Genomic DNA, 15,477 nt, shown 5'->3' with positions numbered 1-15,477 from the left:
TTCCTTTTCAATACAGTGGTACCTCGGGTTAAGTACTTAATTTGTTCCGGAGATCTGTACTTAACCTGAAACTGTTCTTAACCTGAAGCACTACTTTAGCTAATGGGGTCTCCTGCTGCTGCCACGCCGCTGGAGCACGATTCTGTTCTCATCCTGAAGCAAAGTTCTTAACCCGAGGTACTATTTCTGGATGTAACATGAAGCGTATGTAACCTGAAGCGTATGTAACCCGAGGTACCACTGTATTAGGTGTTTCTTATTCCTCCCTTTTCTAAAAAAAAATATTCAAGATGGTTCATTCCAAACTCTTTCCTCCTGGGTCACTGAGAATTTGCCCATAAAGTCTCAAAAACCCTGAGAAATGAAGCTTCAGCCAGCCTCCCTCAGCCTGGTTCCCTCCAGAGGTTTTAGACTACAATTCCCATCAGCCCCAGTCAGTGCAGACATGCTGGCCAAGGCTGATGGACTCTCAAGTCCAAAACTTTAGGAAGGAGCCAAGTTGGGGAAAGCTGATCTAAGCAGATTGTAAGCAACAGTGATGTGCCTTCAGCTATCAACACTGACTTTGAAGCAGTGGGTTCTTTCAACTATTACGCAACAGAGAGCTTGGGTGTGCCCCTGAAAGAGTATCCACCAAGGAGCCATAGCCAATCCTAACAAGCAAGCATGTGCAGTACATGCATTTCTGCAAGCTCAGTCCCCTGTTGTGGTTCACATTTATTTTCTTCTTTTTTTTCAGGTGCACCATACACAGCTGAAATGTAATGTCTGAACCACATTATTTCTGGAAGCAAGTTTGCCAAAGCAGTTGAATCTGGGAAGAAGAGTGGAGCTGAATTTAACCCCCTTCCTTTTTCTCACTCAACAGGGAGACCCACAACATTATGTGAAGTGATGGGGAAAGCGGAGATCTGGTTGATTCGCACCTACTGGGACTTTGAATTCCCGCGGCCTTTCCTACCCAATTTTGAGTTTGTGGGGGGTCTGCACTGCCAGCCAGCCAAGCCTTTGCCAGAGGTAATTCCCTCCTTGCCTGTCAACTGGTCATGGTAATCGTGCCTGGTTCTCCTACAAAACACCACCAGGAAAGGGGAGGACATGTGGTGGCGAGGACAAGTTGTTGTTGTTTAGTTGTTTAGTCGTGTCCGACTCTTTGTGACCCCATGGACCAGAGCACACCAGGCACTCCTGTCTTCCACTGCCTCCCGCAGTTGGGTCAAACTCATGCTGGTAGCTTCGAGAACACTGTCCAACCATCTCGTCCTCTGTCGTCCCCTTCTCCTTGCGCCCTCCATCTTTCCCAACATCAGGATCTTTTCCAGGGAGTCTTCTCTTCTCATGAGGTGGCCAACGTATTGGAGCCTCCACTTCAGGATCTGTCCTTCCAGTGAGCACTCAGGGCTGATTTCCTTCAGAATGGAGAGGTTTGATCTTCTTGCAGTCCATGGGACTCTCAAGAGTCTCCTCCAGCACCATAATTCAAAAGCATCAATTCTTCAGCAATCAGCCTTCTTTATGGTCCAGCTCTCGCTTCTATACATCACTACTGGGAAAACCATAGCTTGAACTATACGGACCTTTGTTGGCAAGGTGATGTCTCTGCTTTTTAAGATGCTGTCTAGGTTTGTCATTGCTTTTCTCCCAAGAAGTAGGCGTCTTTTAATTTCGTGGCTGCTGTCACCATCTGCAGTGATCATGGAGCCCAAGAAAGTAAAATCTCTCACAGCCTCCATTTCTTCCCCTTAATTTCGTGTATGTGGAGGAGGCATGGCTTTCTTTCATGGGCTTGCTCTGATTATCAGCTCCAAATCTGAGGTAGTTGGTGGTTTCACAGCATCCATATCTGAAGGTTTATCGAGGGGCAAATTCAGGGGTGACATTCAGAGTGGAAGCCTGGAAGATGGGACAGATCTGACACGGAGGACACATTCTATCTCAGGCTTCCTCAACCTCGGCCCTCCAGATGTTTTTGGCCTACAACTCCCATGATCCCTAGCTAGCAGGACCAGTGGTCAGGGACGCTGGGAATTGTAGTCTCAAAACATCTGGAGGACCGAGGTTGAGGAAGCCAGGGCTATCTTGTGTTCATCCCAGTGGAGCTTGTGCAGAGACATGGATTGTGTCCCATGTTTATGTGGGGATGGATTCTGGTCTGGGTTTCAGTCCATTTCAGATTTCTCTAGAAACGGCAAAGAGATTGCAGTTGGGGGCTGCAGATGATTAACCTGCCAGCATCACGTTTGCTTCCGAGAGTGGAGTGGCCAAATATGTCGGTCCCACTCAAGCCCCAGACATATTTAAGCGCAAGGTGGGGTGCAGCAAAAGGCTGGTAATAGGACTCAGGAGCCATCAGACTGCTAGGAGAGCCCTCAAGTCAGCAGCTCAGCAGCTAAAGAGAGCCAGTGTAGAGAGCCAGTGTGGTGTAGTGGTTAAGAGCGGTGGACTCGTAATCTGGTGAACTGGGTTCGATTCCCCGCTCCACCACATGCAGCTGCTGGGTGACCTTCTTTGAAGTCTCTCAGCCCCACTCACCTCACAGGGTGTTTGTTGTGGGGTAGGAAGGGAAAGGAGATTGTTAGCTGCTTTGAGACTCCTTTGGGTACTGATAAAGTGGGATATCAAATCCAAACTCTTCTTCTTCTTCTTCTTCTTCTTCTTCTTCTTCTTCTTCTTCTTCTTCTTAAGGGGCACTCTTACCACACAGCCCCAAGAAAGAGGCTTCAGACCAGGGGGCAGGAATGTCTCTGTGAAACAACATTCCATTGTAGGCAGCTCCAGGAAAGGCCTTAGTTATCATTTCCCCTTTAGGACTTTAGAACTGATAAAGTTAAGACTAGGCCAGGTGTTGATATCAATCTTGTTGTCATTATTATATTCAGGGTCCTTAGTAGCAAACCAGTTTACTGGGATTTAATTCCCTCCCAATCTCTCTCTCTCTCTCTCTCTCTCTCTCTCTCTCTCTCTCTCACACACACACACACACACACACACACACACACACACACGATGTGGATTAGATTCAACTTGTCAAATAAGGCAAGTAGACAAAGGCAGAGTAAAACTATATATGAACTTCAATTCATAAAGCTATAAAATATGCTCCCAAAATTTAATACTACGATTGACAACCATAACAGGAAGGAGAAGCAGTTTTTGTCCTTGTTATCATCATAAATACCATAGGCTTAGTAGTACAAAAACACTTCATTAACTGAAGCCTGATATTTATTATTATTATCAGTAGTAGTAGTATATCTCTCAAGGTAATTCTCAAAAACTGGAAGATGAATTTCATGTATTGCTGGGGGACACTGCCACCTTATGATGAATGATGGAATTCCACTGACGTTAAACAAAAATGTATCTTTCTCACAATTGCTTCACATATTTTGTAGGTTAAATTCGTAATCTTCTTTGGCTTTTCCTCTGGTCAAACACAGAACTTACCAAACAGTTAAAACCATAGCTGTCAACTGTCCCTTATTTGGCGGGACAGCTGTGTCCCGCTGCTGTCCCTTATTGATGATGTCCCTTAAATTTCCTGGGTTTCAAAGGAAGCAGCTCCTCTCCCTCCCTCCCCGCCGGCCAGGGAGGAGGGAGGCTCCAACTGTGTTGCTTGGCTGCGCTGCTCACCCAATAAGGAGTCTAAGAACGACTGGGGGTGGAGCTTGCATGCCTTGTGTTGATCAAATCAGCTGCGTTGCCTGGGGACTCGCCTTTGCTCAGCGCTTCCCAGCGGAGAGGTAACAGTGGTTTTCCTTGCTGCATCCCCTTTGCTGGGTTGCTGCGCTGTGGGAACCACCGCTTGAGGCTTTGTTTGGCTGCTGGCTGGGCTTTCTGCCTTTGGCTTGGAGGGGCTCAGAAGTTGAACATACCTGTGCTTGGAAAATTCCTTATTTTGGCTGCTGATCCCTTATTTTCGAGGCTGCTGGTCCCTTATTTTCAAATCTGTAAGCTATGGTTAAAACAGAGGTGGGGGAGCAGGAACTGCAGATCATGTTGGGCGACAACTCTCTTCATCCCTGCCCATTGACCATGGTGTTTGAGACTGAGGGGAGCTGGAGAATACAGCAATCACTGGAGGGCCACAAATTAAATTCCTCACTACTGTTGTCTTCTGCATTTTAGTTATTTTTTCTCTCTCTCTCTCAGAAGTTGGGGACCTGTGGCCCTCCAGACGTTGGTGTGCTCCAAACGTTAGGCACTCTGCTTTACTTAGAAGATCTCTCCCATTTCCCAGTCAGCACGGCCAATGTTAAGGATGTTATTGTCGGAAATCAAGCCCATATCAGGAGAAACTGGCAACTCTTCCAGGCACCCGGCTTGATCTCCTGTCGACCTCCCTGGCTGCATTCCCCAGCAAGATCCAGGCTAGGTCGCAATAGGCGATCCTTCTCGGCGTGAGAAGAACACACCCCTCCCCCTGGCAGGGGAAAGAGATAGACAGAAACGTATTTACATGCCTTTATTTCTGTCTTTGCAGCATTACAAAAACATGACTGCTCTCTTCAAACTCCAGCAGTCTACTGACAAACACTTCCTGTACAGGAATAAATGGGAGAGCTCATATTACACTCTGAGCTAATTCCTGTGCTTCGCACTGTGAATTGATTGTCCCTCTGTTTCCCACGGAACAGTCCTAACATTCCATCATGTTTTGTTTTCAAGCTAGCAGCTCGTAGCCGCATTGCTTTCATATCGTAACAGTTATTACAGCACAACTTATAAAATAAGTGTGTGGGGGGATTGAATTACCATAGCTAGTCATGTATGCATTTCAAGCAGCAGAGGGAACCTTACTTTTAATTGCTTTTGCCTTTTAATAGGAAATGGAAGAATTTGTCCAGAGTTCAGGAGAACATGGCATTGTGGTCTTCTCCCTGGGCTCTATGATTAAAAACTTAACAGAGGAAAAGGGGAACATGATCGCATTGGCCCTCAGCCAGCTTCCACAGAAGGTATGTTTTCTTGGGTGCCTGCTTCGTGCTGTTTGGGTTTGTTTGTGTGTGTGTGTGTGTGTGTGTGTGTGTGTGTGTGTATGTTGTATGCTGGACTTTGGAAAAGTGAACACAATGCTTCAATTGGGAAGAAAGCGGGAGAGGCTAGGGTGTTCCTACTACTGATAAAATACAGGGGTCAGCAAACTTTTTCAGCAAGGGGCCTGTCCACTGTCCCTCAGACCTTGTGGTGGGCCGGACTATATTTTGGAAGGAAAAAAAATGAACAAATTCCTATGCCCCACAAATAACCCAGAGATGCATTTTAAATAAAAGGACACATTCTACTCATGTAAAAACACACTGATTCTCGGACTGTCCGCAGGCCGGATTTAGAAGGCGATTAGGCCAGATCTGGCCCCCAGGCCTTAGGTTGCCTAAAGGTAAAGGTAAAGGGACCCCTGACCATTAGGTCCAGTCGTGACCGACTCTGGGGTTGCAGCTTCCATCTTGCTTTATTGGCCGAGGGAGCCGGCGTACAGCTTCCGGGTCATGTGGCCAGCATGACTAAGCCGCTTCTGGCGAACCAGAGCAGCGCACGGAAACGCCGTTTACCTTCCCGCCGGAGCGGTACCTATTTATCTACTTGCACTTTGATGTGCTTTCGAACTGCTAGGTTGGCAGGAGTTGCCTACCCATGGATAAAAACATGCTTGCATATTGGGTGTGGGGGAAATGGCTGTCTCTGTAGAATCGATGGCCAGGTTGCTCACCAAGGCAAGATGGCTTGAGCATATGACACCAATCCTGGTCCAACCTCATGGACTGCCAGTTAGCTTCCAGGCCCAATTAAAAGTGTTGGGTTTTGACCTATAAAGCCTTAAACACCTCAAGACCACAATACTGAAAGAAGCGCCTCTCTCCATATGAACCAACCATCAGGGGTTGGCAAAGTTTTTGTGGCTTGGGCTGGTTCATGGTCCCCCAGACACCACAGTGGACTGGAGTGCCCGTGCATGTGCAAACACTATTTCTGGCACTCCTTCTGGCGTGGAGGAGGCGTGAGCAGCTTCCCATTGGCTGCAGGAGCCTCCTGCAGCCAATGGGAAGCCAGCCAGCATCATGGAAGGCAGGCCACCAGTTTAGCGCAGTGCACGGGAGCCAACCGAGTGGGCGGCGGGGGTCCATGGGCCGGTTAAACGACCCCCATTGTCCGCTTGTGGCCCATGAGCCTTAAGTTGCCGACCCCTGAATGAGATCATCATCTGAGGCCATTCTCCATGCGTACCCTCCATGAGAAGTTTGGAACGTGGCAACATAAGAACAGGTCTCCTCTGTGGCGGCGGACGCCCTTTAACCAACTGTGGCCTTTTAGAAATGGGTGGGGTGATTCTAATGCTCTAGTTTTCTATGTAGGGTTTTGCTTCATTTGTAGGTTGCTTTGGGTTACCTTGGGCAAGATAAAATGACTAACAAATTTAATAAATAGTAGTTGTCGTTATAGGGACGTGGGTGGCGCTGTGGGTTAAAGCCTCAGCGCCTAGGACTTGCCGATCAAAAGGTCGGCGGTTCGAATCCCCGCGGCGGGGTGCGCTCCCATTGCTCGGTCCCAGCGCCTGCCAACCTAGGAGTTCGAAAGCACCCCCGGGTGCAAGTAGATAAATAGGGACCGCTTACTAGTGGGAAGGTAAACGGCATTTCCGTGTGCAGCTCTGGCTCGCCAGAGCAGCGATGTCACGCTGGCCACGTGACCCGGAAGTGTCTCCAGACAGCGCTGGCCCCCGGCCTCTTGAGTGAGATGGGCGCACAACCCTAGAGTCTGGCAAGACTGGCCCGTACGGGCAGGGGTACCTTTACCTTTTTAGTTGTCGTTATGGTCCTCTTATGTCATTTCAGTTTATGGTGATGTCCGAGAGGATATCGTATGCAATTGCTATCTACGCTGCTATCAAATGTGGAATTTTAACCTTATTTTTGCATTTGACTTTTATTTGTGATATTTTCAGGATGCTATACTTCTCTGAAATATGAAGCCGTTTATATATTTGAAGTTATTTGTACACACACACACACATACACACACTTCCCTTTAACATAGTGGGTGAGAGGCAAAAGTTACTTTGCAAATGATGTACTAATTCTTCTGGGAAAGTATTGTTGTTGTTTAGTTGTTTAGTCGTGTCCGACCTTGTGACCCCATGGACCAGAGCACGCCAGGCACTCCTGTCTTCCACTGCCTCCCGCAGTTTGGTCAAACTCATGCTGGTAGCTTCGAGAACACCGTCCAACCATCTCGTCCTCTGTCGTCCCCTTCTCCTTGTGCCCTCCATCTTTCCCAACATCAGGGTCTTTTCCAGGGAGTCTTCTCTTCTCATGAGGTGGCCAAAGTATTGGAGCCTCAGCTTCACGATCTGTCCTTCCAGTGAGCACTCAGGGCTGATTTCCTTCAGAATGGAGAGGTTTGATCTTCTTGCAGTCCATGGGACTCTCAAGAGTCTCCTCCAGCACCATAATTCAAAAGCATCAATTCTTCGGCGATCAGCCTTCTTTATGGTCCAGCTTTCACTTCCATACATCACTACTGGGAAAACCGTAGCTTTTACTATACGGACCTTTGTTGGCAAGGTGATGTCTCTGCTTTTTAAGATGCTGTCTATGTTTGTCATTGCTTTTCTCCCAAGAAGCAGGAGTCTTTTAATTTCGTGAGTGCTGCCATCATGGGAGTAAATGTCCATTGAATACCAATATGGGACATAAAATAACACTGGCGAAAGTTTAGCTAAATAATATATAAGGCATAATATAATTATACTCCTCACATTTTAATTAAACATCATTATGTCAGGACAGGGTACAATCTCAACCAGGGCTCCACATATTAATAGATCAATGAACAGAATAGAACTTAAGTCTTGTGGCCATTTAAAATAGGCACATATTTGAGCTTTTCAAAAAGAAAACTGGTTGTTTTTTGTGTAAAGACAAAAAAACCCCCACAACTGCTGAAGTGCTGGTTTTTATAGAGAGCATTTAAGCATATACTTAAGCAATGTGCTTAAAAAAATCTTCGGCTTTAGCTGTATTCATGCTCAATGTTTTAACTTTTAATCTTTTTCCTTTGTGTTGATAAAAGGTCAATATAACCTGTGGGCCAGCATCAAGCTTTTTTTTTTTTTGATTCCCTTTTGTTTTTTGTTTTTTTTAATTATGTTTATTAAAATTTTCAAAAAAGAATACAAAGGAAAACAGAAAAGAGAAAAAGAAAAAAAGAAAAAAGAAAAGAAAAAGAAAAACAGCAATTTAAAAGTTTACCATAATTATATTCCATACCCAATTTCCTTGACTTCCCCACACCTACCCTTCTTGTATTCCAATTCCAATTTTTAGCTCAGCAATTTTTATCCCCCCCACTTTACCTTATTTCCTCTAATTCAATTATCTTAAACAAATTTTAACTTCTAAACCTCTATCTTTATATTTCAAAACTTATTCTTAACATACTTTCCCTAAATTCCTCCATCAATTTAATTAACCTATTTAAACTTAAAAATCCCAATCTTTATACACGAAACACTTATTTTTGATAATCTTTTGCTAAGGTCGGCCCCAAATCTCTCCCCAAATTCCCCATTTTTATGTTAGTGGCAAAAGCCAACTTAATTAAAACAGAATCATATTTTTACACCCTTTAAATTCCCGAAGCCCTCCCACCCCCTTTCCCGGTTTCGATCCCCAACCAAAGTCCATCAGTCCATCCAAAATCAGCCTGGCGATCTCACATCCGAGGCACTTAACCCTCTCTCAATTTCTCTCTGCCGGTTTTCTTGATAGTCCTTTATTTTAAATTCCGAATCTCGAAGAGGCTCTGTTCCAGTAAAGTCCATATTTCTTCCAGCCAGACCTCCATATTTAACAATGGAGCCAAAATCTTGTTTCTTGCTTCTCATAAGTTCAAATGTCCCAAAGGCTCCAAACTCTGTACTGTCCATATTTATATTCCATATGTCTTCCGATCCCCATAAGAGGAGATCTCTCCAGATTCCATTCTTCACTTCCAGCCACACTTTCATTGTTATGTTCTTATTTTCAATTGTTTCCAACTTAACAGGCCTCTGGCTCTCTTTAGCCATCTGCAACATCCCAGCGCCTCCTTCTTTCTCATATTCTTTAAATGGCATCTCAAATGACTCAGACTCTTTCTCCTGTTTGGCTATAAGGATTTTTGTATCAGCAGCAACACTTCCCTGTTCATCTGCAGGAGCTTGAATCATATCCTTTCCAGGTTCAGCAATTTTGTTTACTGTTCCCTTCATTGTTATTACACTCATAGTCAAAACATCTGTCTGCTTCTGTAGATTTCCCAAAAGACGAAAGGTCTTTTCCAGTTCAGCCAGTATTTTTCCACTTACAGCCATTTTTGTAATGTCCTGAACCCCCTCTAGAGGGATTCTAGTTACTTAATGACAAATTAACCTTTTCTTCTTTGTTTTTAACAATTTGTTACCAAATTGTATCAAATGTAACCAGCAAAGACACAGTTCTCCTTTTTTTTTCCAGCTTTGACAGCTAATTTGACAGCTGTCAAAGTCTATAAACCTCTTCCACAGGCTCTCTGCCCGATCGCTCCCGGGTTTTGGGGGAGGGGTGAATTCCGTTCTCTTATCCTCCAGCACAGTCACTTAAATTGGCCCAATAGAAAGTTAATTGCGCTTTTCCACAAAAAACAAAAGACATTCACACAACCTTAGTAATAAAATCCTTGCTTTACGATGCTTACAAGGCGGGCAGGTTGACTTCCTTTTTAGCACCTTACCCGATCTTGCCGAATTCCCAGAAATAATTTTCCCTTTTAAGTCCAATTACCGTGTTACTCACGGGTCGTTACTTTGATCCAAAAGTTCAAAAGAAGAAGTTAACGCTCTCCGTCCATGGCATGCGGCTTCACTCAGCAGGGGAAGCAGTCGAACTCTCAGCACCACACCTCCCTCCGTCCCCCGTTCTGAAGCCTTTAAAAAGGCTTCTTTGCGGGTCGGGGGGGCGCACAAATGGTGCCCACCGAGTCACCAGGTCCACAGGCTTCAGCGCCTGTGGTTTCTAAGGGTCCCCGCGTCGCCGCCGCGGCAGAACCCGACCCCTGTTGAGCAGATTCCCTCCGGAGCTCGGAGGGAATCCGCCATTAGACGATGGCGCCAACCCGGAAGTCCGGGCCAGCATCAAGCTTAATCGTCTTTGCAATTATTCATTAATTTCTCTCTCTCTCCCTCCCCCCCCCCAAATCCCAGGTTCTCTGGCGCTACAAAGGAAAAAGGCCAGACACATTAGGAGCCAACACCAGACTTTATGACTGGATCCCACAAAACGACCTTCTTGGTGAGAGATCTTATGCTGCAAACATTGGCTTCATTGCTCCATTCTGACAATTGCTAGGAAATACAACCTCTGCATTTCCATGTTGGAAACTACATACGCAAAGCACTGTGGAACCCACAAAATGTATTTGAAATCCAGAGTTTCCAACTATTCATAATTTGGGTGACTGCAAAATACATCCATTTTAGAAAGCGCTATTTTGTGCCTGAGCACTGAAAATTCTTGGGTTCTAGAAACACATTTTATTTTGTGTGTGAATGGCAATATTAAGGGATTGCATGCCAACTGGACTAAGCCTGAATGCTGTAACCAATAATCAGTTGCAATAATCTGCTTTTATCAGATGGAGTCCAGATTTTAAAGCATTGTCATCTTTGGATAGCTCTGATGGTTAGAGCGTGGGGCTGGTTAACACGAAAGTTGCAGGTTTTATCCTTGTATGGGACAGCTGCAAAGGTCAAGACAGTCATAACTTACAACATTAACTATATTGCTCTGTTTTCCTTTGAACCACATCCGTGAGGCCGAGTCCAGGACCTCCACACACACTGCCCAGGCTTGCACCCCAGAGAAGTCACTTCAGTGCTGCTAACGCAGACGTTGGGAGCCAGCAGTTACAAGTTACAGTAGTACCTCGGGTTACATACGCTTCAGGTTACAGACTCTGCTAACCCAGAAATAGTACCTCAGGTTAAGAACTTTGCTTCAGGATGAGAACAGAAATCGTGCTCCGGCGGTGTGGCAGCAGCAGGCCCCATTAGCTAAAGTGTTGCTTCAGGTTAAGAACAGTTTCAGGTTAAGAACAGACCTCCGGAACGAATTAAGTACTTAACCTGAGGTACCACTGTACTGGTCTCTACTGCCACAATAGGCGCTGTGATTCTCCAGTGCTTTGACTTCACTCCCAGGGGTGCACTCCATTGTTTCTTGAGACAGACAGATGCCAACAAGTCACTATAATTATTCTGGTCTCATGTTATCAGCAGCTGGAGTTGTGATAGTTTGGAGGTCTCAGCAGGTATCAACTGACTACTAAAAAAGTAAAGACCATTAGGTCCAGTCTTGGACGACTCTGGGGTTGCGCGCTCATCTCGGTCTATAGGCCCAGGGAGCTGGCGTTTGTCCGCAGACAGTTTCCAGGTCATGTGGCCAACATGACTAAGCTGCTTCTGGCGAACCAGAGCAGCGCACGGAAACACCATTTACCTTCCCGCCGGAGTGGTACCTATTTATCTACTTGCACTTGATGTGCTTTTGAACTGCTAGGTTGGCAGGAGCAGGGACCAAGCAACAGGAGCTCACCCCGTCGCGGGGATTTGAACTGCTGACCTTTCGATCAGCAAGCCCTAGGCGCTGTGGTTTAGACCACAGCACCACCCGTGTCCCCAACTGACTACTAGTGGTTTATACCTTTTAATTACCATGATCGCCCATATTTTTCTCAACTGACTACTAGTTGAGAAAAATATGGGCAAACATGGTAATCAAAAGATATAAACCACTATAGTCGTACCTTGGAAGTTGAACAGAATCCATTCCAGAAGTTTGTTTGACTTCCAAAACGTTCTCAAACCAAAGCACGGCTTCTGATTGGCTGCAGGCAGCTCCTGCAGCCAATCGAAAGCCGTGGAAGCCCCGTCGGATGTTCGGCTTCCAGAAATAGTTCACAAACCGGACAGTCACTACTGGGTTTGCGGTGTTCGGGAACAAAAACATTTGAGAACTAAGCTGTTCAAAAACCAAGGTACGACTGTATAGGATGGGGACATTTAAACAGATTTTTCAATGAAATTTTTGGGACGCGGGTGGCGCTGTGGGTAAAACCCCAGCTCCTAGGACTTGCCAATCGCATGGTCGGCGGTTCGAATCCCCGCGGCAGGGTGCGCTCCCGTTGCTCGGTCCCAGCACCTGCCAACCTAGCAGTTTGAAAGCACCCCCGGGTGCAAGTAGATAAATAGGGACCGCTTACTAGCGGAAAGGTAAACGGCGTTTCCGTGTGCGGCTCTGCCTCGCCAGGGTAGCTTTGTCACGCTGGCCACGTGACCCGGAAGTGTCTGCGGACAGCGCTGGCTCCCGGCCTCTAGAGTGAGATGAGCGCACAACCCTAGAGTCTGGCAAGACTGGCCTGTACGGGCAGGGGTACCTTTACCTTTAATGAAATTAGGTATTTTGGGGTCTTGGAACAAGTGAAAAAACAGCATGCCATACACACAGTATGCAGTATAAAAAAAATTTGGGGGGTACATATATGGGGAAATTTATGAATGATTCCTTATCACATTCTACCCATCTTCCCATTCCAGGACACCCCAAGACGAAAGCCTTTATAACACATGGTGGAACCAATGGCATTTATGAAGCTATTTACCATGGTGTTCCCATGGTTGGGATCCCCATGTTTGCTGACCAACCCGATAACGTTGTGCACATGAAGGCAAAGGGGATGGCTGTACAGCTGCACATTCATACAATGAAGACGGAAGACTTAGTGGATGCCGTGAACACTGTCATTCACAATGCCACGTGAGACCCAGATCGCCTTCTCTATACAATGCCTAGAGCAAGCTAGGTCCTTCAGCAATAGGTTTTGGAAAAGAAAAATGTAGCCGAGAAATCGTTAGCACATATTATTAATATTCTATAGCCAAGCCCATTCCCACCTGACTCTATTTCCTGTGGTCGTCTTCTTGCCACAAGTGTTTGCTTCTACCACGTTGGGATACGTTTTCTCTTGCCAAACCACACTTGAATCTAGCGCCTTCTGACTTTTGTCCTACTACGGAACTCAAAGGCTTTTGCCCCCAAACACCTCTTGCCCTCAGTCTGAGGTGCAGACGACCCCGAAAGGCAAGAACCGTATTTTTTGCTCTGCAAGACTCACTTTTTCCCTCCTAAAAAGGGGAAATGTGTGTGCGTCTTATGGAGCAAGTGCAGGCTGCACAGCTATCCCAGAAGCCAGAATAGCAAGAGGGATCGCTGCTTTCGCTGCACAGTCCCTCTTGCGGCTCTGACTTCTAGGATTCAAAATATTTTTTTCTTGTTTTCCTCCTCCAAAAACTAGGTGTGTCTTATGGTCTGGTGCGTCTTATAGGGCGAAAAATACGGTATATCTCGTTTCCTTCTATTCAGTCCCCCATATGGTTATGGAGCCAAAAGTAACACTGCGACAGTAGTCAATCTCTTCAGTTTATGTTTTTCTGGTGCCCGTCAGTCACTCATTCAGATTTTTTGCCACAAATGACACTACCAGTCACAAGGCCACTTGCCTAAGAAAACCAGCAGAAGTTAAAGGCAAATCAGAGCAATGTTTTCCCTTAATTTCCTTGTGTTACTTGCCATAATACATTAGTTAGTAGGCTGCCACAACAGTCTTGTTTTTAAATCCTGGGAGCAATTAAAGACTGCAGTCCTCTGAGTTCTGGCTCTATACTAATTTGTTCTTGTTTCTCTATCTTCCTCCAGATATAAGGAAAATGCAATGAGACTGTCACAGATCCACCATGACCAACCGATAAAGCCACTGGACCGGGCTGTCTTTTGGATTGAGTTTGTCATGCGCCACAAAGGTGCCAAGCACTTGCGAGCAGCTGCCCATCACTTGACCTGGTACCAGTATCACTCCCTGGACGTCATTGCCTTCTTGATTGGTTGCATGGCAGTTTTCATATTCATTGCTGTTAAATGCTGCTCATTTTTTTGTCGGAAATGTGGCAGGATTATTAGGAAAACCAAAACAGAGTAGCTTCTCCTGGGACCCGGCCATTGTTCTGTGGCTTGCATTATTCAGCATGCTCATGACTCGGTGTGCTAATACCCCCCCTTATGAAAACTGCACCTAAAACTTCTAATTTTTTTGCCACACTTTTCAACTCAAACGGATGTACAAGCAAGCCAAGCTTAACTCTGCTCCATTCAGCACATGAGTATTGTATGTATCAATGGTGGTTCACACTTCGAGATCGTTTTTGTATTGAACTGAGCTTATTTTGTAAACTCCACAACTGGCAACGTAGCACATAATCTTTTTATTTGGAGACAGTGACACTCTCTATGAATCCCTCAAAATATACATCTAAGTGTTGCTAAAGTGGGAAATTGCATAAACAACGTGGTCCTTTTCAAGATCGAGAACCGTTTATTTCTGAAACACAGCGGTCAAGGTTTCCTGTGGACATCTGTCACCTGCTGCTGGAGTACAGCACGTGCACAATCGATACGATCTAACAGACACTAGCCATGCCTGAATCTGCTTGGAATCAATGGACTAAAAATGCAAAATTTAATGTTTAAGTCCCACATGCTAGATAGTCCGCATCGAAGCCATTCCAATAATGACACAGTGATCTAGGAAAAAATGTGTCTAATTGCACATCTGCTGAAATTATTAATATTGTAATTCTTAAGAATAATTATGGTTTTTCCCCACTGTGATAGAGCTGCACGCATACTTCAATTCAGGACTGGAATAAATGATATTGGTGTAGAATTCAGTTTCCTCAGGATCATGGGGAATATATGTATATTAAAGCAACTTTTGCCTTTATGCCAGCAACAGTATACTTGGAAATGTCTAGTAAAACCTCAGAAGATTTGCAATGCTTGCAGTTCAGGTTTTGGTGCCCGATTAGCTGCTTGACACTTACCATGACTAGAAAAATAGGAGCGAGGCCAAAGGTGGATGTATATATAATTCAGCTTTTCATGGCACAGAATTCCATCACAACACCTTTGTCATTGCCACTAGATCATCCTAGCTTTTGCTTTGCATAAATAGGACAGCTCTCTGTCCCAGCCACCATCTCCCCATGGTGCTGCCCCTCTGCCCAGAACTCTAAACCCAAACCCTGTTCTGACCACAGTGGACTTTTTGTTCCCCAGGAGGAGGTTTTCCTACCTCTGAAACCTTGCCCCTGTCCAGCTTTTGTATTACGAACACATTTCTTAGTGACGCGTAACACCTCACTCTCACGCACCCCCATCTCTTCTTCCACAATGAATTTTATCCATTTTCCTAAGTTAATGTGTCTCAAGCTTTCTACTTTCCAGGAACTCTTTTGTCCAGCACAGAAACATAGTATATTGAAGATGCTCAGAGAGTGCAAATTCAGTCCATGTGAGGCACTTTGTCAGGTCAGGAGAGGGAGAGATGGGGCTCACCACTGCCCCATCT

General features: G+C 45.5%; 1 protein-coding gene across 5 annotated transcripts in view; it reads left to right on the top strand.

Moving 5' to 3' along the window:
- LOC128400799 (UDP-glucuronosyltransferase 2A2-like) overlaps nucleotides 1-14,793 on the top strand; it is a 40,123-nt gene extending 25,330 nt beyond the window's left edge. For all 5 annotated transcript variants that reach the window (XM_053363346.1, XM_053363347.1, XM_053363349.1 and 2 more), the window contains 5 exons: nucleotides 869-1,017; nucleotides 4,827-4,958; nucleotides 10,220-10,307; nucleotides 12,611-12,830; nucleotides 13,770-14,793. In XM_053363346.1, the coding sequence (XP_053219321.1) occupies nucleotides 869-1,017; nucleotides 4,827-4,958; nucleotides 10,220-10,307; nucleotides 12,611-12,830; nucleotides 13,770-14,049 (869 nt within the window). In that variant the 3' untranslated portion in view covers nucleotides 14,050-14,793. The remainder of the gene's footprint in view (nucleotides 1-868; nucleotides 1,018-4,826; nucleotides 4,959-10,219; nucleotides 10,308-12,610; nucleotides 12,831-13,769) is intronic.
- The last annotated feature ends 684 nt before the right edge of the window (nucleotides 14,794-15,477 follow it).

The sequence above is a fragment of the Podarcis raffonei genome, chromosome 13, assembly GCF_027172205.1.
Source record: "Podarcis raffonei isolate rPodRaf1 chromosome 13, rPodRaf1.pri, whole genome shotgun sequence".
NCBI lineage: Eukaryota > Metazoa > Chordata > Lepidosauria > Squamata > Lacertidae > Podarcis > Podarcis raffonei.
The sequence above is the reverse complement of the archived record's forward strand: the minus strand, read 5'-3'. Positions and strand labels throughout refer to the sequence as shown.